We start from the raw sequence: 25,849 nt of genomic DNA, 5'->3' as shown, positions 1-25,849 counted from the left end.
GTGGCTGAGACTTTTTCCTGATTAGAAGAAGAGCTGTGCTCAAACACCACTGAGTATGGTGCTGACACCAAGTACCTGGTTGCCTGCAGACTCTCTGGGTTGTGAGGCAGTATCAGAGAAAACTCTCAGTGACCATAAGCATTCATCTCAGAGGGAACTCATAGTCAAAAACTTTATGTGGAAATAAACATAAAATCTATTTTAGACCTTGTCTCTCTTGGCTTTTTCTCTTGGCTAGCTTTAATATTTACCAGTCATCATGTTGACTTGTCATAAACCCAGTTCTTAGGCACTTATTTGTCCATGTGCACTGGACCAAAAGCCTGAGTGGTGAACGCGGGGCTGGGCAGCTGCGTCACTCGGCAGCTGAGTCCTGCTGTGAACGCCGCTCACAGATTCCACACCAACCAACAGAGCTTCCTACAGAATGTTCCCTGTGCTAAAATACTCCACCAAAACCTCTTGAAGGGACAAACCTGTTCAAAGCAAAACAGATCAACCCCTCCCCAACCCCTTCATTCATTACAGATAAACACAGTCTTCTGAAATATATTTAAAAAAATCCACTTCCTTTGCAAATGGCAGGAAGTTCCTAATGCAAGACCAAATAAATGACTCACCCCCCATCTATGCTTTTGCTGAAGTAGCTAAACCTGCCAAAAGCAGTTTCCAAACTGGAAATAAGTACTTAAGTGGGGATATGAATAATACCAGGCAAATCTCTGACAAAGGCATGTGAATCTTCAGTCTGTGGTGTTATTTATTTATATTTTTAATTGAGGTCAATGCCTTTGGTTCAAAGCTGCATTGAATAATTTTTGGAAGGACAACTGATCTGTATGGCTACATGTCAGCATCATCGAAGGATCCAAAGACAACAACAAAAGGCTATAGTAGAATAAAATTCCCAGTGGATAGGGTGTGATATTTGATGGGTCACACAGGGAATTCTTTTAACATGAACCAGCAAACATCAAGTATATTTTTCATAAAACATGTAGCTTAATCCAAAATTATCCCTCCTGTATTGTTAGCGAGAACAAGGGAACACCCAGTTTCTTTTGCAGTGACTAATAATATTACCACTGCTTAAATGTAAGCAGTGTGCAGAGATTTTCTAAACAAATGCATAATATTTTTTGCAAAATATAACGCTGTGCTCCCACTTTATTTAACTCTTTTTTCCTTCTTTGCTGCTGCAGCACAACCACTGAAATTTCCTGAGTTAATGCTGGCATGGCAAGAAATATAATGTCAAGGGAAAGCAGAATAGTCTCATAATTAAAACCTGTTTCCATAGCATTGAAATGGATGGAATTGATACCCTTTGGTGGACTTTGGATCAGGTCTCTACTCTGGTGGTTCTTCATTTGCAACACCCTCTTTTCCCTGGAGCCTCGTTAGCATTGATTAGTTAATGGCTTTAAAGTGCTATTTAAATGCTGAAATATTGTTACTGCCAGATACTGGAACGCAGAGGCAGGTTTCGGCTGAGCACATATGATTAGACTTTCACTAGCATGGAATTATGGCCTTTCACTCCTTGGGTGTGCCCTGATACCTACAGCAACCCAATTTAGTAAAATAAAATAAAGAACTTGTTTTTTTTACTCTTAAATAACTTGAAGACCTGTGCTGTGACCTCAAGTGAAAGCCACCAGCAGCACTGGAGAGGTTTCAGGTTCATTTGCACAGCCTGTTTGCTGGTATGGGAATGGAGATCTGCGTCAGGGAAGCCACCCCTCCAGAGATGCTCTTCTCAAAAGGACAAGTGCATGCCAGCTGCTCAGAGCTGGTTTATTAAATGAAATAATATTTACAGTAGAAGTACCCATCAGGATTTCAGAGGGCCCACGTGGGTGGCAGCTTGTATTGTCTCCCCAGCAAAGCAGTTCCTAAAGTACACACGTCTGTACACGTACAGCTCCTGCTACAGGAGCCACTCAGCTGCTGTGGGAATGCAGTGAGAGCAGTCCTGCAGCCCAGCACGGCCTGAAAACTCACTGAGGCTGTGCTGTTGCATTGTCAGCAGTGGCACTGGCAAATTAAGCCTGGAAATTCCTGTTTTCCCAACCTGTCTTCTGAGCAGACTTTTTCAAGCAGAGGGGAGTGATGTTCCCCAAGCTTTCAGCTGTGCTCCTTTCTGGCACAGATCAGAATTTGGATCTCTGAGCACAAACTTTATCAGTTACATCTTCACACAGTAAAATACTTCCTAACTTGGATTTTTAGAATTACTTCATTTTCTTTCGCAATCCACCAATCTCTCAAAAGTGACTGTTAATCACTGTGTTATTCTCAGCCATAACTAGCAAAATAGCTGACAAGAGTGCATGACCTAGTGAAGGTGCTGTTTGGATGCACAGATTACCAGGCTTTCCAAGCAACTACTCCTTGGGACGTCTACCTACATGTCTTCAGCATTTTTGAGGGTCCAACACTGCTTGTGATCTAAATAACAAACAAACTGCAAAGGTCAAAGCAAAAGAAAACGCTTCATTTCAGTTCTCCAGTCCATTCCAGACTCAGTACTTGTTTTTTAACTGCAAAAGTCTGCACCTAGTGCACAGAGAACAGTTCATTCCATCTGAATCTCTGAAGTTTTCAGCCCCTTCCCCAAAAAGCAGCCAAGCACAGCAGATTGAAAACCTGCTTGAGGATGGGCCAAATCATACAATTCAGACACTGCCCCAGATCTGTTTTCTGAAGGACTGAATGTTTCTGAGCTAGGATATTGTTTCATGATGAGATGAAGGAACGATTAATCTATTGGAAAATTAGTCAAGCTCATGTTCTCATTCAAGCATTTGCACTCGTTCCATAACTTCAGTACACCGAGCTAGACAGATCTTCCATAACAAACACAGCATGCCATTGACCTGATGACATAATTTTGAAGATATGACTTCAAAATAGGCTCAGTTGCAAATTAAATTATTTGTGATGGTTTCATTGGTTTCCCGGAATCACAGTTTAAACTGATTATGAAAAAGATTAGGCCTTTTATCATTCAAAAAACAAAGAAAGCACATACAGAACAGTGCTGTCTTAGGATGACAAATGCTTCTCTTGCGTTGTTCAGAAATATTTTTCATCCTTGCAGACATTAACTAATCAAAGAGAAGAAAACAAGATAAGAAATTTCCTTTATTCTACACTTGTTAATACTTCAGAGTTATTGTTGCACAACATGATGTCCCATAATTTTGTGGTGAAAAAGGAACCAGACTTCCAGGGTTCCATTTCCAAAGGCAGCAGTTTCTGACTCAGCGGCAGAAGCTGACTTAGGAGGAGAGAAGCTAAGATGCATTTGAACAGCAGCAAGCTTTTGTAGACTAGACTTAGTAAGCTTGTTATATAGCTGAGAAAACAGAGGCTGAGAGTTTAACAGAGTTTCAGAGTCTGAGGAATTTCTTATTTCCTCTTCAGGCCACTGAACGAGGGGGAATGACAGTATGCTGTGGATTTCATCTGTTTGGGTCACTGTAACATGCCATAAAAGTGAAGTTGTTAAGTGAAATCACACACTTGGGGGATGAGTGTTTTACAGAAAAGTCACAGAAAAAGCAGCTCAGGCCGTGGCAGTTTAACATCTGCCTGTTGGTGGATGGCTACACACAGAACTGTGTATAGAGATACTCTTTGCTCAGCAGGCAAGGGCCTCTTTTTGGAATAAATGATTAGCTGTGCTTCTTGTCAAAGGGTTGCTCGCTGGGAAACTCACCCAGCTCTTGCAGCACCCGCTGCACCCTCTGAACTTCACCAGAAACGTGCAAAGGCATTATTTCCCTCCTGCAATTACAGTTCCTTCCTATAGGTTATTTTAATGCGTGAGCATAAGATTTTGCAACTCTGGTAAACGGACTTTATACCTATATAGAAGTATTTCCGCAGGACTTTGACCACCTGTGCCAGGACCCCGCTGTCGCCATCCTCGGCTCAGCCTTTCCCAAGGCTGCTGCTCCTTCGGTCCTTGGGCAAGCCCTTGCACACATTCCCTTCTCCTCGCCAACCTGTGTGAAGCCCCGGCTATCCGGGGACCCGGGGCGCGGGTCTCCGCCGCTGGCTGCTCTGCAGCCTGCCCGGGAATGCGATGTCAGCGCTGAGCCCCCTCCGCCTGGACTGCGCGGCCAGGGAGGAGGGGGGACCCGGGCTTGCGGGTGGGCGTCGGGGCTCCCTGCTGATACCCAGCGGCCCCGCGGGGCCGCGCACACGGGCTCAGCCGCCGCGAAGGCCCGCGGCCGCCGGGGCGAGCGCAGAACCGGGCGAGCGCAGAACCGGGCGGGCGGAGCCCACGGCGGGCGGCGGCGGCAGCACCGCCCGGCGGGCGGGGCAGGGCAGGGGCTATAAATGCACCCCGCGGCCGCGGAGGGCGGTCGGAGCGCGGGGCGGCAGTGGCGACAGCGGGAGTACGGCAAGTAAGAGAGTTATGTCTGTCTTTCTGTCCACCTACCTATCCATCTGTCCGTCTTTCTATCCACTTACCCATCCATCTGTCTTTCTGTCCGTCCATTCACCCACCCCCGCGGACTTCGCAGTCCCCTCGAGTGTGCATCCTTGCATCACTCTCCTCCTTTTTCTTAAAACAAAATCCCTTTCCCCTCGCCCCGAGCAGGTCTTTGCCAGGTGCTGGGGGAACGGGTGGCTTTCAGCTGCTTGCAGGGGGCAGCGCACGGCGCGCCCCGAGCCGGACCCTGGCCCTTCCCGGGAGCGGGGGCGGCTGCGGGATGCTGCTGCCAAGGTCTAGGCTCCCGGGTAGCAGCGGGGTGGGATGGGCTGGGTTAGAAAACAGCTGTGGAGCCAAGGCACATACTTTCTCTACGGAAGTTGACCACTGGTGATTGCTTGTGTTTCTCTGCTCTCGCAGCTCTGTACTGGGTTTGGAGCGCAGGACAGCCTTGATCGGTGTCCGGCCAGTTCTTTCAGTGGGGTTGTTGTTATCGTGTGTGACGATAGGCACAGTTCGCCACCCGTGCTTCCAGGCACTGCTCGGCTCAGAGCACTTGAGGGGAATGTTTGCAGTGGAGGCGCAGCCACGCACTGGGCTTGATGGAATAAGGGCTTTCACTTCTGCTAAGGAGGAGGTTTTGGTTAATGCTTTTCATCATGGTACAGTTTTCCTATGAAACACTTGCAAGCTGGCATTGGTCACTGCATGACCCACTATTACACAAAGATCATAGTGCCCTATTTAGCACCCCATCCCCAGAACAGGACTTCAGATAGAAGTATTTATCACCTTATTTTATTTTGATGATTTTCGTTCTCCTATTTAAATATGAACTGTATTTTGAACCTAGAAAATGCAATTGTAATGACATGGAAGAGGTCAAAGACAACCTGAAGCTTTCTGTTCAGGTTCTCTTCATGGTGTTTTGACTATTTTGGTTTCCTCTGGCTTTTTATCAGCATTTTTGTGTGTTTTCAAGTGTGCCAAAGATACACAGCTGCTGCAAAACTCACTGTTGAGGGCAAGCAATGGAAATAACCTGTAAAGAGGACCTATCAAGTGCTTCAGGTAAACATCTGAGAAACCTGCCTTGCTGTTCTTAGCCTTGGCTGTTACAGGCACAATTTACATCAAAACTTCAGCCGGTGGGATTAACCTGTGCACTTTGAACTTGGCTCTGGGAATGTGTTTGTTTTTTGATTTTGGAGGACTTTTTGTGGGGTTTTTTTCCTGTTGTTGGGTTTTTGGTCTTTTTAGTATTTTTTTTTGTGGACTTTTTTTGTTGCTTGTTTTAATTTTGTGCTCTTTTAACCAGAATCTAATGTAGTTTGACATAGAATGACTGGGGTTTTATCACAAGTACTTGAGTAAACAGCAGGCAGCTAATGCTGCATGATGTTCTGTGCACAGCAAGAATTTAATGACTTTGGATGAAATGGTAAAACTCGGAGTAGATGCAGCAAAAATAGTGATTCTTAAAGGCTTGTACATTTCCCAGGGTACTAATGAGCCCCGTGCCCTCAAAGAAGAGTAACTCATGAATGTGTTCAGGAGGAACATGGAAACACGGAGGCAGTGAAAGCAGGTTTTAATGTAGTAATGAGAGACTCCTTGGGGTCTGTTTTCTATACCTAATATTTTTCAGTAAAAACTGAACAGATGCAGTGGCATAATGCTTTGGGAACCTGGAGGCCTCAGCTTCTGAATGTGCAGCAGATAACTGAATGGGCTTGATTTCAACTTTGAAAACTTTTGAACAAGATTTTCTACAATTACTGAACCAAGACATCATAGAATGGTTTTGATTGAAACATTATCTAGTTCAAGCCCCCTGCCATGGACAGGGGCACCTTCAAGTAGTCCAGGTTGCTCAAAGTCCCATCCAACTTGGCCCTGAACGCTTTCAGGGATGAAGCATCCACAGCTTCTCTGGGCAACCTGTACCAGGGCCTCAGCACCCTCACAATGAAGAATTTCTTTCCAATATCTGAAATAGACCTTCTTTGAGTTTAAAGCCATTCCCCTTGTCCTGTCATTACATGCTCTTTTAAAAAGATGAGCTCTTCCCCTGAGAATGGGCACACTGTGAAATGACTGACCTTGAACCAGGCTGGGGAAGGAAGATGTAGAAGGTCTTGAAAAACTAGGGTTTTAATTTTTTTCCCTTAGAAAGAAGGGTTTGTGTACTTATTTCCTGCATTCATTGACCTCTTTACCAGCATGACAGCAAGATAGAGATGTCAAAGCATCAGGTGTCCAGAGAATCAGGCAATAGCCAAAGAAGTGTCACCCTCTGCTGAGGGAGGACTGCCACATGTGCTGCCTGTGTTTTGGAACCGGCACCTGGGCTACCAGAAAACAAGCTCCTAAAGTTTTTTGTTTGTACCTTGCACAATGGCTTTTTTTATTCTTGCCAAAATAAAAAAGAACACTAAAACTGTGTGACAGATCATCTGGGTAGATTGCATGAATACTCACTAAAACCAGCAGGATTCCCCTACTGTCTTTCCTCCAGTAGGAGGTACTCTGCTCTTTGAATATTCCTTTTTGGACTATGACAATTACATGGGGAGATTACAGGGCACCTTTTGGAACACTTTGGCAAGGGAACTTGGTCCTTAGAATAGTTTTAAGGCAATTAAGTAACTTGCTCTTGTAGTTCAGATGGGATTAGCAGTGAAGTGTTGGAAGGAAAATTATTTGGTTCAGATTTTTAAACCTAAGCGATCAATTTCTTTGACTGAAGTGCAACATACATCTTCTCATGACCAGCTTAAGAGATTTTGACAACCTTCTAGCTTCCCACAAAAAATTCTGTTTTTTCACTTAACCTCATTAGAGCACAAAACATAGAGCATATATGTAATGAGACATTTCCTGCTGTTATTGTCTCAAAATAGACAAAGAATAAAAGAAAATATACAGAAGGGGTAAAGCTGGCTTGAAAATCTTCAGAATGAACACAAGTAGAAACTGCAAAACTCTCAAAAATAATAGAAATTCTAATTGTGGTGGATCAGCAGTGTTTACATCATGTGCACAGCTGGAAGCTTAAGGCAGCAGAAGCCTGTTTGCTGTCAGGGAGAGCACAGCCTGGGGAAGCAATGGCCTGGATCAGTTCAGTCACAGCAATATGCAACAAGAGTGGCTTTCTCTGACTGCTCTGGTTTGATTGCTCTGAAGGAAAACCTTCCAAAATACAGGAGATGTAACTGCTTGGCATTAACAAGGATGACATGCTAGTTCTGGAGATGAAGTATGATTTCCAGCTGACTTTTTACATCTAACTTTCATGTTGAATCACAGCACCTAGAAATACAGATGTACAGAAGAACCCACCTCATTCTGTCACTGTTTCCTACATGGATGGCATTGCACATAGAGACTGCCCTTGGCTTCAGCTTTAGGTGTGCCTTTGAATGTTCACCTAAAGCAGAATGGTGTTGTCCTGCCTCTGTGGAGAATTTCCCTGGACAGTTAGGTGGGGGCTGATCTCCAGTGTCAGTAGCTCATCATAAAATCATTAAGGGCTTGTGTTGGAAGGATCCTTAAAGATCACATAGTTCCAACCCCTCTGCTATGGGCAGGGATGCTACCCACTAGATCAGGTTGCTCAGGTCCAGGAGCAGCTCTGCCCTCTACTCCAAAAGCTCTGTCCCAAAAGTTCTAGGTAAATTACTTGCTGCTACTGGAAAGTTAAGGGAAATATTCTGCAACTGTTTCAAAGACGAAGAGTAAGGCAATCCCATTTTCAGGTTCAGTGGCATGTGTTCTTATGGATGACTAAAATCTGGGTTAGACATCTTGGAAATCAATGGCTGTGAATATAATGGCTATTGAACTTGGTGTTTCTCTCATAGGTGGCAGTTTTTTTCCCTATCTGTGTCACTTCCAGAGCCCTGGGTGACTTCAGTGAGGGACAGCTAGTGGGAGGTAATCCCTACTGCTAATTTCCTTTGGCTGTGGTTTTTAAGCAGCAGTAAGGAGCTATTCAGAGCTTTTCTTGAATATTGTTAAATTGCTATTATGACATCATTAAACTCAGTACTGAGAGTCCATGTGAATCAGTACCATTATCTGATGTTTAATCCAGAACAGCAAGTGTGGAGTACAGAAAAAAGTAAAGCCTGGAATTATCAAAGTGTCAGACTTGAATGTACAAATGTTGTATGATGAGGGCGATGAGTTCAGTTTTACTTTTCTCTCAGGGCTGCTGCAGGTTCAGGCCTGTTTTGTTTCCCAGCTGGCATGAGAGTGTTGCCTTTGGATAATGCCCAGAAGTTTGTCGTCAGAGGGGGTGTTCTCCATGCAGAGGTGCTCTGTTGTGTGCTTGCTGATGCACAGCTGGACTGCCTGTGCTGAAGAAATTTTCCACAGCTGTATCTCTTTGTACTAAGCAGGATGTGTGTCAGTTTTGCTGCTCTTATTTTGTGTGGCTGATCACGTTTCCTATGTTTCTTTAGGGTTTGAGGCTGCTTCCTTTCAGTTAGTTGTCAAAATTTTAATATATCTTTTTCATCCATCAAGTTTTTTCTCTTGGTAGCTGGAAGTTGGTCAATATAGATCTTCCTTTTCAAGACCTGTTTTTAAAACTGGGTATTCACTACTTTTCCAAACCTTCAACTGGCTGCTTCCTGCCTGACCTAAGTATAGCTTCAAAAGTATAGCTTTTTCAGCTTATTTTCTACCATGGATATGTAGGGCCTGTCTGCTAGACCTGTACAGATGATGCAGAAATTAATGGAAACACCAAACATTAGGACTTAATGTAGCATGAAAACTGAATTCATGGCAAAACAAATCTTTCCATTTGCTTTCAGCCATCCCTGGCGTTTGGTTTTGTGCGTGTGATTTTTCTGTCCTTGCCATTTCACTACTCTTACAACCTGACTTTAAGAAATTTTGAATTTTAGGAAGCACAAACTAAGTAATGAGGATCTTAAACTGCAATGCCCTCATGAAGACTCTGTAGGTGGAGGCAGTGGTACTCAAAGCAAAGAAGTAGTAATATATTTTTATGTATAGACTGGTGTGTTTACTGGTAGGCATAAGGTGTAATGGAAAAGCAATCAGCAAAGTAGGATGCAACTTTCAAAGGAACTTTTATTTGTGAACACCATAAACAGACATCCAGATGGGAAATGCACTGTTAAAGGAAGGAAGGATTGCTCTTGCTGGGGGGTTTTGGGTTGCTTCCTTCAGGTAGCTTGTGTGCAGCTTGTCAGACTAATGATGTCATTTTCCTGCTCCCATAGTTCTGGAGTGCTCTAAACATGCATTCCATGTACTAAAACATATCCCTGCTAAATTTTAAGATGTGTTTGTGTCCTTGGACAAAGCTGTGGCATTCTGGGCTATGGAACTAATTATGCAGTAGAAGCACTGCAGAATTTTATGATGACCTTTAATATTAATCTTTCCTAGATGATTCAGTTCAAGAGCATCACTTTTTTTTTTTTCCATGTGAAACACTGTGAATTTTATGAAGTTTTATATAAAATCCCAAAGCTATATAAAAGCTTGAACATGTAGAACTCCAACCCCTCTTGTAAACACAGCCTGGAAAATGATAACAAAGTTCTCTGCCTGTAATAGGCACTAACCTGGAGTGTAGATGGGTAAGGCTTTTAAATAAGTCAGCTGAGGATGGTGAATTGCCTTTTGCCCACTTTGAAGGATTTTGGAAGGGCTTGTTTTGAGAAGAATGGAGTATTCTGGTACTGGATGGTTCTGGTTTAGACATCCCCTCACCAGTGCCACCTGTTGTGGTACAGGTTGTGTGCTCAGCCCTTGGGAAGATCATATTGTATCTTTGGGTGTTGAGGCTTGCAGGCAGTGGAAGGCTTTTGCCCAGATGCAGTCCCAAGTAATTCAGCATGTGAAAATGCTTAAATTTGGGTAATTTTATAAAGGGACTTGCTTGGGAAGAATGAAAGATGTCTCTTAACACAATGGCCATTTGTGCAAAGTTTGAGTTCACATTAAGCTCTAGAAGGCTAAAGTTCATCCTAGAAAAGGGAACTGGCCATGCATGGGAACAGAATAATATCCATAAATTATACTTTTCTCCTCAACAAACAAATAAAAACCTTTATGCACTCATCATGGAAAACTTCAGCCCAGACATTTTGGCAGGGCTTAGAAAGAGAACTTGTAATAGTAATGACCAAGCAATTTTAATAGGTGGTAGAACAAGTCTTCTATGTACTCAGAAACTGAAACCCATATAGTACGACCTCATGAATAAATGTAAATTAAGAAACATCATCAACCTTAGCTGTGATGCTTTGTAACTCAAGTCCTCATCATTGCAACATCAATGTGAAAATGCAAAACATATAAAAAGAATCCACTATATACTTGCAAGGGTGCAACCTAGAGAACCAGACAACATTCCTCATCTCTGAGTATACCGTGAGCCTCTCCCTTCTGGAATAATCTTGGTGTTTTTGCCTCTAACTTTGACAGAACCACCCACTTGTTGAAGCGGCTGCAGCTGGGCAGCAGCTATGGACTATTAAAGCATGGCAGATTGAGAATAGGAGGGGGCAGGGAGCTTGTCCTGACACTGGTGAGCTGCAGGAACAATAGCTTGTTTCTTGTCTGTTTAGAACATAATCTTTGTGGCAGAAGCCATCTCTTCCATGTTATGAAATGCCTAATCCATCTCTGCCCCCTCGTAACATCTCTGTTGTTTCCTCCGCCCCCAAAGCCCAGCCCAACACCCCAGTGCCCAGCAGGTGCCAGGTCCTGTATCAGTGCATCACCTTTAATCTGTGTTTCAGACCTTTGTGCATGGTCAGTGGGAGGATGGAGGGGAGGGTGCTGGGGCAGTGGAAGGAGACAGGTTGGCTCCGGGGTGGCGTAAGGAAACAAAGCCTAGGAAAGCAGTTGATTGCTCTTCATCCTTTCCACCCTGCAGTGCTGCCACCCACAGCCTGGAGCCCTTTAAAGCTAAAGCACAGCACTGGCAGTGTGAATGGGCAAATCTGTCTTTCTAAAGATCATCTAGTTCCAACCCTCCTTTCACTAGGCCAGGTTGCTCAAAGCTCCATCCAACCTGGCCTTGAACACTTACTCTGCATTATTGGACAAAACCACTTGTGACAGAGGTATGACTTGAGGCAGTTTCAGGTGCCAAATGCTAAAGAAGCATGAATTTTGGAGAACTTCATTAGGGTTTGTAATCTGTGCCTCATGGAGTTGCGATGTTATAGTGTAGGTAGTATTAGGGATTGCTAAAATAGGAAAAAGCCCTAAGGCATTGAAAGCTTTGCATTTCCCTGCCAGCTAGGGAGAGATAGCTGCTCATTATACTGGGAGGGGGTACACAGCAGGGGTGTCCCTTGGCCAGCTCACCAACCCTTCCCACAGCCAGCTTCTACTCCTGTGAGATATGGGAGGACCTCAAGCTTTCTAAGGAACATTCTTCATTGCATCCTGCAGTGAGAAGGTTGTGCAAGCTGTGTTGCAACAGTTTCTTGCCCAACATCTGCTGAGTAGACAGAAGGGCTGCTTCCAGCTCCCTGTGTTTTGGTGCTACTATCCATGAGCAGCTGCCAGCATGGTTCATGTGTGTGTGGAGAGTGACCAGCCCCTGGTCTGAGGAACTGGCAGTTTCAAAGCTGTGTCTGATCCCAGAGTGACCACAGCTGAGCTGTGTCCATCAGGCACTGGAGCCAGTGGCAGGAGTGAGAACAAGACAGAGGAGGTGGGCTGGAGCTGAGCCTGGAGATCTCCTCTCTCTCTGCAGCAGAGAGCCCCAGCTGCTGGCAGGCAGGCTGGGGGAGATGCTGTGGCCCCCCAGCTGTGCCTCTGTGCTGGGTCAGCTGCTGGCTCTGTCCCTGCAGTTGTCTCTGTGTGGCTTCACCCGGCTGTTACTTGGCGCAGGGCTCGAGTTCTTGGCTGAAAGGTTTTGGTTTCCTAATCAGATTGATTAGCACATAGCATAAGTGTGAACTTAAAAATGGTTAAAACTTTAAGCTCTTCTTATTTTTTTGGCTTTGAAAAAATCAGTTATGCTACATTATTCTAACAATCCGCATTTGGTTTTTTTTTTGATGCCAGCTCTCATTTTCAACTAGGGCCTTCAGGAAAACATGCAGGTGGAGTAACTCACAGTGTTGAAAGAAAATAAAAGTAAAATGGTTAGAAAAAAGTGATGAAGTTGAGTATCAGCAGTGTGCTATGCTTAAAGAGGGCTGGGTGTTTGCGGCTCACAGGACACCTACGAACTGGAGACCACCAGGCAGCAGAGCTGTTTCAGTTCCCTGATAATATTTGATTTTATGCTTTGACTACTGACCTTTTCTCATTTGAAACGTCAGGTTATTTAAACATTCTGCTTTCAAACTTCCTTTGCCTCAGGTTATTAACTTCTGGTTCCAAATTGAGATAATGTGTAACTGGAGGCTAAGGAAGCCTGGGGTGTCCCAGGTAGTTGAGTGTCTTCAACTTTTGTAACTTCCTGCTCAAATTGTTTATTCAGATCCTACTTAACTGTCAAAAGTCATTTGCCTTTTTTAAAGGGGAGGAGCTGCTGCAAAACCTCTTTCATGATTTATTGTGTGGAACGATGTCAGAGAAAAGCAGTAACTGTACACAAAGGACCTCGTGATACCAATGCCTGTAACAAAGAGTAGTTTAAACAGGGCAGTGTGGGGGCAGATGCTTATGCACGAACTGTTTGGATGCTTGCAAATGAATCACTGGATTCACAAACAGGAAGATTGAATTTGTCAACTTTGTTACAAACTACCTGAAATGTAAGCTGCACTTAGAGATGTATTATGGCCCATAACTGTACATGGGTGCTATGAACTGCCTTGTCTTGATGTCCCTTTGTCTCTGTTTAGTCTCTGCTTAGTGGACACAAGTTTTTTTTTCAAGCTGCTCTCCAGTTTGCAGTAACCATGTTTGTTAGGCCAGTCAGACAAGTTTACAGCATTTACTGTTAGTGACTGGAGGAGCTCTAATTGACTGTGTGGAAGGCTCAAAGGCTGTTTGAGCATCACAGTAACTTTCCTTCACTGTCAGAGGCCTGAGCTGCCTGTTTTTTTTTTCTGACCTGGAACTCATGTGGATAATTACCAATCAGCTTTTTCAGAGCTTTGGAGACGTTGTAGCTCTCTCCATCCTTGTCTCATCCTTGCTTAATTGTTCTGGGAGCTGCTACAGGTACACAAAATCTCTGCCACCTGTCCTTCCTACCTTCTTTGGTGACAGTGCTGAAGACACCTGTAGCTTTCAAGGGACAAAGTGCAGAGTGATGTCACTGGCTTAAAAACACCTCCCACCTGCAGTCCTGGAGCACAAGTTTCACATGGTCCCTCTCTCTCCAAAGAGAACACCAGTTCTTGGGAGCTGCAACCCTCAGTGTCCACAACTCTTTCCCTCTTTACCATTAGATGCTCATGAGTATTTCATCCTATATGCAATGTGGTTGCTGTCCCTCCTGCTTGCTCAGCCTGCAGAGATGAAAATGCCATCAAGATGCTCTGGTTACCCTTCTACGCATCAGTACTCAAAAGGAGAATAATCTGTTGCCAGTGTTTAAAAAAGCAGTTTTGAGGAAATTGCCTTTTTTATGAAACACTCAGGCAGGAGCCTTTTGTTGCTCTTTGTTTTCTATCATAGCACAGAAACAAAAACCAGTTGGGTGTGAGGGCAGAGAAATCCTGTACAGCTGGTAGCAGTGCCCCCAGCCCTTCATGGGTGTGAGGCCATCGTGCTTGATGATGCACCCCATGGCACAAGCTTGGACAACCCTACATGTGCCTTCAGAAACAAGAAGTTTGATATGGGGGTCTTGGAACTTGTTTTTCTTCAGTGCTTGAAAGGAATTTGGTCACATATATGCATATTACCTAATGTTTGGTATTTAGGATTGCAACATTGCTGGGGTCTGAGGATGGCCTGATGGGTGCCTTCTTAGTCTCTTTGCTGGGATCTCTGTTATGCCAAGCCAGGCTGCACATTTATCTTGTACCTTCTGCTACCAAAACAAGGCTGCAGCAATGATTGTCCCCCCAGCAATGATACAGAGGGAAGGGAGATAGATTCTGAACCTTTAATATCAGAATAATCCGGCTCCTGATACTGATTTCTGAGTTAATAGCCTTGGTAATGACCATTCCTGTAGTGGTTTTGGAGCAGTGAGATTGGGCTGGAATGGGGACAGAAAGGCCTCTGAATGAAATCAGTCAACACAGTACTGCACAGATGACTTCACCCTTCCCCACACCTTCCTTGCTTCCTGGAGTCTGGTGCTGTTCCTACTACTTGGCAAAGGTAGATATGCCATCAGTTTTAAAGCACTTTGCTAGCTGCAGAAGTGTCTTAAACATTTAGTTTTCTCTTAGCAGTATAATACTTTTAAAACAAACCTCTGAGCAGCAATTGCAACAGGTGTCTGGGTACAGGATGGTAGGTGGCTGCTGGGTGGAAGTGGTTTTTCCTGGAGAGGAGAATTTGGGACCTCTCAGCAGGCTGAATGGGCCAAGCAGAGTGAAAAAAAGTTGTTTTTCTCCAAGTTGGCAACTTTACACTACTGCTTGCAGATATAAATGAACTTTGTCTTTGGAAGGCATCTGTGAGGCAAGTGCTTTGAAATGTGTATAAAGAGATGCTTGTATGGTATCTGTTTAGGAGAGTTACGCAGATACATTAGCTTTGAGCTGCCCTGTCACATAACAGAGGGCAGCACAAAGCACCTATTTAGAAAGTATAAAATTTGTGCTGAACAAGGGTGGTACAAAGCCACTTCCCCATCTTTCTCCTTGGAAAATAAGATGTTTTTTACAGTGCTGTCAGCAGGGCTTTGTTTGCCAGCTCTTATGAACAAACAGCATGTTGTTATCCCACCTTATCACAAGGTAGCTGCTTGGTAGGAATGTTTCAGGTATTCCTGATGCACAGAAGGAAAACCCAGAGCTTGGAAATGTCTGCTCGAAAACATTGTGGCTCCAAGATATGGTATCTTTCCAAAAGTGAGAACTTGGTGTAGGTAAGGCTTTTGTTCAGCAGACTTGGTGGCAGTCATGCAATCTGCTGGTCAGCACTTCCTAATGCTGGTTCTTTCAGAAACATAGAGCAACAACTTTGAACTATTGTGAAATAGGATTGTTTTTTAAAGCTATAAAAAGCATCCATCTTGTTCTTTTTTGGCACAGTTTTATTGCTCATTTGCAGTCAATGCTCTGAGTCCCTGAAAATCTGAAAGTACCCCATGTAAACATCTCTATTCCACAAACAGTAGCTGTGGCTTTGTTCCCTGAACCACTTCTTACTGGAAAACTGCAGCAGGGGACCTGGCTTCTTACTATCCTCCCCTATGGGCAAACCATAGAAAAACCTCCTGCACTTCTAGTCCCTATTGCAGAATTAGGTACAATATTAAGGTACTTGTCTTAACAGAACTAGCTGAATTAAAAAAAAAAAAAAGCCATTTGACTTAGGTTCAATTGCATATGAGTATTTCAACCTCCAAATATTACAACAGCATTTATTTTTCCTCTCTGCCAGGCACAATGGCTCACTGTATAGAATGGCAGACTACCTAGAAGGCTGTAATCCCAAAAACATGTAATGTTTGCTAAAATGTTGCAGTTGCTCAAAATTTTGAAAATTTTTTTTGTGCTTATTCTTTGTGATTAAAATCTGTAACAAACCAAACACAATGGAAAACCTGGAGAAAAGGGTGAACCAGGGCCACTTAAGTCTCCTGACTTTTTATGTACCTCTGATGTCATCTTGTAAATTTGGATTACCAAGCACTGGCAACAGGATCAGTTTTGGTCCTGCCTTCATGCCTCAACTGGTGGTGTAAAATATTAATGAAATGTTTCTCTAAATTTAAAATCCCCAGTCTAATTTTTACCAAAAATCTCCCCAGTTGCATAGCTAGCAAGAAGGGTTCCTTAAACCCAAAGCTATTTCCATGTGCATGGACACCCATGTTTTTCCAGCATTAACTCTTCCAGTCTGAGTGTGTCCCTTCATAGCTTTCTGCAGCATCCAGCCATCCTACTGTCACCAGAGCATCTTTGCCCAGGGACAAATGCATCGAGTTAACCCATGGGGCAGAGTGAAAAAATAATGCTGCTGCCACTGCCTGGATGCTCCTGTGGGCTTCACAGCCCTTCCTGTGCCATCAAGTCACTTATGCAGACAGCGTGATGGGCTTAAATCAGATTTAAGTCAGGAGATGGGAAATCATGGTTTAAAGAATCGATGTAAATTCTGTTCTGTAGTTCTATGTTTATCTTCAGAAGATAATTAAAATATGTTCAGTTATACTTAGTCAATAATTCCTAAATGTGTTTCAGCCTCTTGTCTTGCTTTGAATACACTTACTCATATGCTTTACTGGAGATAGTTCTAAACTTTTCTTAAAAAGTAAATATTTAATTTGTTTTATAATTGTGTATTGCTGATGGACAAAATTGGAAATTTATTAAAGGTGCCCAAACCCCACATGATATGCATTTCTCCAGCAGGCTAAAGGATATGTAATAAATACATTGACTTCTGTATTTGTCATCCTGCTGCTACAACAGTCCTAGTATCTTTCAAGAGCTGTTTCTAGTAATTCATTACAGCTTCATAGGGAACAGCCCTTGGGCTCTGGTGCCTTATCTTTGTCATGAGAATGAAAAGATGCTGTTCTTGACTCCCTGTCTGGGCTGATGTGGTTGCTGAACTGAGATGCTGTTGGTCCACTGCAGAAGGTGCACTGCACCTGAGCCATGACCTCTGACTGTTTGTCTTGGCAGTCACCTCTCCTGGGGTTTGGCTGTGTCTGTGTTACCAGTTAAGTTTCCTGCAGCTGAGGGCTGGACATCACAATGCCAGTCCTGTCCTAGAGCAGGATACAGCAATCTTGTTCCTTCCTTTGACAGTTTCGAAAATATTATTGCATGAACCTTGTTGGTGTCCACTTAAAGAAGTATCTGATTTTTAGCTGTCCTGAAGAATGGAGCACATCAATCTGACAATCTAATGATGCTAATATGTGTCCAGTTCAGTTTTCTCACTGTAAAAATCTGGGGGATAGTGAGGGATCCTTGCATACACTGAGGGGAAAAAAAAAAAGTTTTCAGAAACAAATATTCAAGCAAACTTCAGGAGTTAGTTGTGTAGATTTGGTTATGCCTTCTTTCACCTGTGGGATGATAGTTTTCATGGTTCTCTCCACTGGTCCCTGCCCTGTTTCCTTCTGCATTCTCTGCTTTGAAGCTGCCAAACATCTGTTTGATCTTGCAGTCTTAATATTTCTTTAATCTTGTATTGTGCAGGAGTGTGTATATAAATAAACCAGGGAGGCATTTTACAAGAGATTTTATAACCTTCTTGCAGAGGTCTTTTAAACTATAACCTGAAAGAGTGGGTCACTGTGGGGGCTGGGTGGAGCAGGATCCTTACTTGTTCCTGTATTTAATCTTTGATGCAAGCTGAGAACAAATCTCTTTTCCTCTTTGCAGATATCAGCTACTGACCATGTCAACAGAGTTCCAGGATGCTCACCTTGCAGAGGTGAAACCTCTGGTGGAGAAGGAGGAGGTAATTATTTTAAAGCATTTTAGAGCTTATGTGTTTTCTGTCAGGACTGATGTTGGAACTGCACATAATATTAGATTATTTTAAATATATTGTATGGAAGAAACAAGAAACTGAAGATGGAGTAAGAATAGTTTTTTGGGTTGTTTTTTTTTGATAGTGCAAAACTGAGCCTTAATTACTTGTTCTTGTTGTTTGGTTTTGTGCTTTTAATATGACGGTGACATTTTTTCTTCTCTGAATAATGACAGCTCTGGATGCCTTTAACTGTATCAAATGATGCCAATTGGGCAATCTCATGTACATCCCTCTATAGCTACAGACTTCTCAACATAGACTTTGCTCTGTCAGCTGCCTCTCATGGAGAGAGACTTTACATCTCCTTTGGGCATAGCTGACTCCAGACGTAGGGCTGAGTCCCCTCTGAGTGCACTGAGCCATGAGTTACAGCTGGCTGGGTGTGTACAACCCACGGCCTGGTGCAGTCATTGGAGTTGCAGTATAGAAACATCCCAGCTTTTCTTTTTATGAGCCTTGTTACACTACTTTTCACCCCTTATTGCACCATTTTTTTTCAAAAACATATCAACAAAATCTGGATTCAGTGTCTATCTGACTCTTCAGTGGTAGCCATACTCTGTTTTGGTATGTTCATGGCAAAAAATTCACTGTAATATGTAAAAAAAAATCTCAACGTTTTCTTGAAACAAAACTAAGATTTTTCTCCTGTTCCCAATGACATTATTTCTTGACAATTATGTATATATATGCGTTGAGTTTTTTCCTGGTCTTACACACTAGAATTCATTGCTCTGTCTGCTATGGCCTTTTTTATTCCCTCCCTCTTTCATGTAAACACTTCAGAAAATAATTTCCGCTTGTGATTGCAGTGAAATGGATAGAGAAACTTTAAACACAGCTCCTTTGCCAAGGCCATTGCATGAAAGCAGAGCTTGTTTGGCCACCACTGAATGCAGCACTCCAACTTTTCAGAGACTAAGACGCGTTTTTAATGCCCATATTGTTCAGTATTACCAAAGCAAAGGTGATTCTAAGCAGAAGTCCTGTTGGTACTGAAATATCTTTGCTGTAAAGTTCAGAAATATCTTAAAATACTGATTAACTTCCTGGATTTCTGTAGCACATAGATCAAAAGTTGGAATCTTGACAATGATCCCTGTATGCTTTTGTTCATGATGTTGTCTTAAATTTTGTTTGCATGGGGCAAACTAGGATAGAGTTTGATTTCCTCTGTGGCCATTTTAATATAGATGAAGGAAGTTACTTAGTGTATTTTGAGAAAGTGGAAAGGGTTGCCCTGAAGGATGGTCAGTCCATATTAAGATGGACAGTGGAGCTGGTTTTGAGTGGCTTATTGGGTGATGCACTCTGGAGTTGAGTCCTGGCTTGTTGTGCTTGAGTTTCTGCTACAGCCAAGTCTTTGCTCCTGAGCAATGATCAGCCTTATTTCATATGCTGTTGGTACAGATGCCACATTTACTTATTCCCTTCAGTTCTGGGTCCCACTGGGACAACAGTGGCTGAAATGCTGTGTTTAAAAGGTCATAAAACCAACAGTATAGCAAGATTAAAACACGGCATATTGTCTAAAGCTAAGGCTGTGTAAAATTATTTCTGCTCAGTCAGAAATAAGTAGTTGTTTGCATGTCCAAGACTGTGCCAAGTTGCCTAAAAGTTACAGCTGTGAGAACTACAGGTTGTACTGCAGTGCTTTGAGGGTCCCCCATCTGAGATGGTATTGCCTAAGAAAGCAGCTATAGTGCTTCTGACATCTGTCCTTAATTTACCTGGGTTTCTGAGGCTGAGTGACCTCCTTGCCAGGATTCTAAGCTTTCCTTTTTATCTCAATATTATTTTTCAAGCTTTGGCCTCTTTTGCACTTTGCAGCATAAAATGTTTGCTTGGCTGCTCTTCCCTCTATTTTCAGCCCTGCAGTGGAAATAAGAGTTTGATTTCTTTCTTGTCCCTTAACAAAAGGGGGTAACTACAAGACACTTTGAAGCTATAAGCCTTGTAGACTCCTGGAGGTGGGGAGGTTGTCACCTAACTCCTTTCCTGGTGGAGATCCTTGGCTGGTGCAGGAGCTTGTCACTAGCAGCTATAGCATCTGACAGGTTGGAATGGACCTCTCCGTGTCCATCCAGCCTCCCAAACACTGCAAAGACTAAGTTGGGTTGGAATAAGACCCTTTCCACCTTCCATATCATGTAACCATGTTCCAGTGATGACTGCTTAACTGAGTTGCAAGTGTTCAATGCATTCTTGAACAAAGACTTCCCATCCCAGGCAGGACTGAGGCTGTTGGCTGTCCCATTGCTACAATAAGTGATGCAGAAAAGTTCAGTGTTTTACTGCTCCTTTTGAGTGTATTGCTCAGAGATTTAACAATAACTGAGGATGCACCAGCTTTTGTCCTTCATTTTGCTGTCTGTAATCTAGTATTTTACTGCTTTCATTTCTCCATGAAGATTAGTGGGTTTAAAAGCTCTTGGGTGAATTTTATGCTCATCAGAAGAGCTTTTATTGAATGGACAGAGAGAGCTCTCAGCTACAGAACTGGTGGGCTAGAACACATATCCAAGCATAGATTCCTGTAGCTGCAAGTTATTTCCATTAATGCTTTCAAATTTCTTCCCAGGCTATAACTCGCCTCCTTCCAGACTTCGATGTTCAGGCAAGTAAAGCTATTATTCCTTTTTTTTTTTTTTTTTTTTTTTTTCCTTTTTGCAAGAGGGGAGATTGAATTGACATTTGAGAAAACAGCAAGATGTGACCAGAAGGGACTGCCTGCTTGCCAGGAATGTTGTTACTGTGGGAGAGGGGTCTGAATGGGGCTGTGCTGTAGCGATGTGAAGGGGACCACGGGGGGCCTTTTCAGACTGGAACTGAGAAAGTTTTAGTCAAAGGAGGTGGCTGGTTTGCAAGCAGTTCTATTCCTGCTAAGAGAATGAGAATCTTTGGCAGTGGTAGTGAAAACAATATATTCCCCTCCCACATGGACACACACTTTCCCCTGTTAATTTGCTTTCATTAGCAATGTGCATGCATTTCCTCAGAGGAAATGTTCCTCTGGGCGCATCCCGTTATGCTGTTGAAATTTTCCAAAATATTCCTGAGGCCTGTGGAGTGGTGGAAGGTGCTAAGCAATAAATTTTGTCAGTAATAGGAGTGATGGTGTCTCTGTATTTTTATTTAAAGTCAGAACATACAAGTTCATAGCACACCACTAGGTCACATAATGGCCCTTCACTTTCCCTGAGTGTCATGCTTTTGAGAAATGACTTGGTAACTCTCCTGGATCCTCTAATTTTATTGTTATTTGGGCTTTTGACAGAGAAGTTTGTCCTTGCTGGTTCTTAGCTGAGATTAAGGAATTGCATGGTTGCAGGAGTCAGGCTGGATTGAAGTGGGATGGAGAGCAGGGAGGGTGTACCTGCCTTGACAAGCAGTGTGAGTGGTGTTTTCCCACTGCTGAGGACAAGGAGTATGTGTTGGGAAAAGAGGCTCACTGGGTGTCTAATTTTTATCAGGGGGTGTAGAAATGGAGGCAAACTCTGAAGGAATAAGGAAAGCTATTAAATTGTTCTAGCCTCTGTTCAAGTCCTTCAAGAAAATAACCCTTCTCTACTTTACTGCATGTTGTACTTTATTAGCATCTGTCTGTATTTTTATTCAATGTTGTGCCAATTGCTTAAAAAATACAGCACAAATTCAGTTTTCCTTGGAAACCAAGGGAGACAGCTGTCTTGGACATTTTTTTCATCTTTCAATGGTTCTTACTTCTATAGCAAAACTGTAGTTTACACTAATCCTGCATCTTCCCCCTCATCTTTTCTAATGAAATCCAGTACCTGAAATCTTGATAAATATAAGTTAAAGTTGTCACCATGCAGCTTCTTGCAGGACTGTGCACAGCATGGGAGAAGCTTTCTGTTTGGGTCCAGATTGATCACTTGGTCTAAATAAATTGAATCCCAGATTAAGTCTGCTAACAGGAATACTGCGGTATTTTGATTAAGAATCCAGAATTGACCCATATTTCATTTCTATTCTTAGAATAAATTGCTTGGTTTGTAAACCATGTGTGTATATATAGATTTTTTTTAAACTTGCAAGATCAAATTCGCTAAGCCTTTTTGCTTTTCTTTTCTCCGTGTTTTGGATTAACTGTCACTAATCCAGAGCAGTGGTTCTTGTCATTTAGCTCTGTTCTGCCAGCTCTTACTTTTTTTAATGATCTATCTTTGTTAAGAGTTTAATCTTTGGTTGTTCTAGTTCAGAAAGAAAAAATGTGGAAGAGTCTCACTGCATTTTGTTAAGAACTGTGACTGTAAAGGAGGTTTAGCTTTGGTCCTCAAAGCCACAAGTGCCCTCCCTATTTTTCTTTAAGTTCTTTTTTTGTTGATTTGTGGAAAAAGTTGTTTGGAGCTGCTATGAGAGATGTGATTGCTTGGTTCATTAGAGAAGTTCATGTGTGGCCCTAGGGCACCCAGGTCACTCCAGGACTGAGACTGAAGCTGAAGTGTGCTCTTACTGAGCAACCTCTCCCATGAACCACTTGGGAAGAGGATGGGCTTGGCCAGGGAAGGAAGGTATTGGTGCTTGGCAGGATGGAGCTGCTTATTTAATGCCTGTGTATGGGTATGGGTGTCCACCAAAGCCACTGCAACTTGGTCCATCATTCTGGGAACAAGTTAAGCAGTGTTCACTTAATGACTTTGTTTCTGCCCCTGAACAGTAAAAAGAGCTGTCTGTGAGGTGTTTTCCTTCCAAGACTAAATTTTACATAGTTACTCAGGTTTACCAAAAAATAGATTCTTACTTCACATGCAGTTTTAGACAGACTGGAGTTAAACATAGCTTTCCATTTTTAAAGTAAGCCACTGTATAGTGGGGTATTGCTCTTCTGAAAGCACATGTTGCAAGACATGTCCATAGTTATTCTCTGGGGGAAAGTCTTTGTGAAGTTACCAAGGGATGGCCAAGACCAGAGATGAAAGACCTGACAGCTCTGAACAACTTCTAGTCAGCAATTTGTCTGTTACTATGTCTGTCTGTGGCACCTACCTGAAAATTGAAGTAAAGGTCCCTTGTGTCTCAAGAGGGAGAGTGTTCCTGGCCAAACCTGTTTTAGCATAATTGATGATAAACCGGTGCAGGGCACTCTGGCCTGTGTGGCTTTGTTGTCTTCACGCCAAGCACATTTTAGCTGTATTTCCAGTTTGGTGTATTTGTGTATGCTCTAGCTCGGTAGCATTGGAGCCAGTGGAGACCTGGCTCCTCATCACTGTGTGTATTCTCCCAGCTCTGTGTTTCAGTCCATCAGGACTCTGCTTGCTCAGAAACTCAGCAAAACTTGGAGCTGTGTGGCAGCTGTAGGTGGCAGAGATGAGTTTGTCCCTTGCAATCCATGGCTCTTGGCCATTCGTATCTATAGGTATGCAAGATCTGTTTCTGCTTTAGTTCCTCCTTCCTCCTGCCTGCTTGGGGAGAAGGGAAGAGCTGCCCTGCAAGGGGAGATGAATCAGCTGGTGCACGTGGCAGGAGGGGGTGGGATTCCCGCTGGCACCGGTGGACGTGGTTTGGGGCATTGCAGTCTGCTGTGTGGATTTCCTCATCCTTTTGGGACACTGAAGGAAAGGGATGGGGGTGGCTGTGGTTTTGTACTTGGCAGAGCAGGGTGACCCAGTGCTAATCAGACTAGGAAGAATCCCTGGGCAGAGCTATCACAATAATCTGCATCAGCTCCTGCACCAAAGTTTTTGTTCTTGGCTTCCACCTTAGCAGGGTCACTTACATTTACATCTGAAGTCATCATCCTTGCTAATGTACCTGACTCCCAGCCTGATTTGGGGAACTTTTTTCTTAATATAGCTAGTTTAGAATAGAAATGTCAACAAATAAAAAAAGAAAAATAAATGGAAATGTAGGCATTGGGGTTTTAGGAAAAAACAAGCATATGAATTGTAATTCTATTTTAGAGTAGAAAAAGCTAGGGAGAAAATGCTAAAGAACTTCAGGGCAAAGGGGGTTTGAAACTTGACATTGAAATACCACATTAAAAGCTCAAATATTTTTCAATCTGCAGCAAATTGAAAAAGATAATTGAAAAAATAGCCTATGCAGGTGTTACTATAGTAAAGTTCTTAAGTAATATGAATTTAAAATATACAGTCTCCTAGCAATTTAAAAGCTATTTAAATCTTTCAAAGCTCCAAAGCTTTTTCCTCAGTCCTAAGGCAAAAGAAGGGAGTTGTATTTAACAGTCATAATGTTATGAATTAAAATAAAAGCATGAGATTGTAATTTAGGATTAAGTATATTTGAAAGCTTTAAAATAATTGTGATGGAATGCAGTATTTTACTTAAAATATAAAATATGAAATATTTAGCAAAATGTGCAGTGTGCATGTGCAGTTTTCCTTTTTAGATATCTGAGATATTTTGGTTGCATATTTCGTACTTCAGAAAACAACTTGTTCATAAACATGTTTTTTTAATCCATATCTTCCTTAGCCAGGGTTGAGACAGGAAGGAATAAATGAGCCCTCCTGTGTGATAACAAATTGTCTTCCCTTTCTAACCTCATGAAAAAATAAAAAGGTCACTTGAAGCAAAAATAAAATCTATTTTAGAATGTACCAGCTCCTTCAAACTGAGACAGCCTCCCTTAAATTGCATGTATTGGAAGTATTTTTATGTTTGTGTTTAGTGCACTAATATAAGACTGCACCTCTGTTAAAGTGAGAGATGTGAACAGATGGTGTGTTTGTCTTTATCCTTCTATCGGATTAGTGTACCTTGGATTTTTTTTTCCAAGATAGTGTTTTAATACAAATCAGTTGGTGAAGAGCCTCTTACTATAATGTTGATGTTGATTGGGATGTGCTGCCATCTGTTTTCAGTGCTCTGCATTTTGAAAACATCCATCCCTACATCACGTAGACAAATCTCTTGATCTTTAATAGGATCAATAGGGATGTGAAGTTGTTGGTTTGATGTCACCAAACAAACTGGTTTGAATTGGTTGTTTTTTTAGACCCTTATGTGTATTTCCCGTTAAGAATTCATGCTACGGGAAAATAGCACAACCCTTTTGAATTAAGGGAGTCTCACTGTGATGCTAATGAGGAATTGAGCCAATTGTTAAACTGACTGTGTTATACCAGTTGTTTGGGAGCATGATCACCTGTTGTCTCTGAACTATTTTTAGTTGACACTGAGGTTGAACTAGACTCAGGTTTCCAGTTCCGGAAGAATTAGCTGTGGCGGTCAGTGGGATGTGAAGGTTCAAGGGTTTGGTTTTATCTACCATGAACAGACTTTTTCTTTCATGCATGAAGGAGGAAGATCCTGAATCTTGAAGGTGCTTCCTGCAAAGAAAACAGTTTCTGGATTTTCACTGTTGTTACCGGAAGGCTCTAGCAATACAAATCTGATTATATGAAATGCCTATTAGTCTCTAACTGAGGAGAAAATAATTTCAATATTCTACACTCAGCAGGAATTATGTTACACAAAAATGCTTACTCTCATTACTGTGTTGAGATTGCCAAATTATTATTTTTTTAAATTAGCTAAGTGTAAGAGAGTAGAATGTGGAAAATATTAATTGCCATCATTATTAATTTCAGCTGTTATTAATTGCTGAAATTGTACTGGCACTGAAAATCTCTTCAGGAGTATTGTATAATGATAATACCCAAATATATATTAATGATGTAGAATGTTATTGGGGCCTTGAGCAATCTGATTTAATGGGTGGCATGCCTGCCCACAGCAGGAGGTTGGAATTAGATGATCTTTAACATACACTATTAA

At 42.5% G+C, this 25,849-nt stretch overlaps 1 protein-coding gene across 1 annotated transcript in view; it reads left to right on the top strand.

The window, feature by feature from the left end:
* The first annotated feature begins 4,322 nt into the window (after positions 1-4,322).
* Positions 4,323-25,849, top strand: part of NDRG1 (N-myc downstream regulated 1) — a 39,879-nt gene continuing 18,352 nt past the window's right edge. The window contains exons 1-3 of the mRNA XM_010404740.3: positions 4,323-4,418; positions 17,932-18,010; positions 20,667-20,702. Coding sequence (XP_010403042.2) covers positions 4,351-4,418; positions 17,932-18,010; positions 20,667-20,702 — 183 coding nt within the window. The 5' untranslated portion in view covers positions 4,323-4,350. The remainder of the gene's footprint in view (positions 4,419-17,931; positions 18,011-20,666; positions 20,703-25,849) is intronic.

Source organism: Corvus cornix, chromosome 2, assembly GCF_000738735.6.
Source record: "Corvus cornix cornix isolate S_Up_H32 chromosome 2, ASM73873v5, whole genome shotgun sequence".
In the NCBI taxonomy this organism is placed as follows: Eukaryota; Metazoa; Chordata; class Aves; order Passeriformes; family Corvidae; genus Corvus; species Corvus cornix.
Note: the sequence above shows the minus strand (reverse complement) of the source record. Positions and strands in the feature narration are given on the sequence as shown.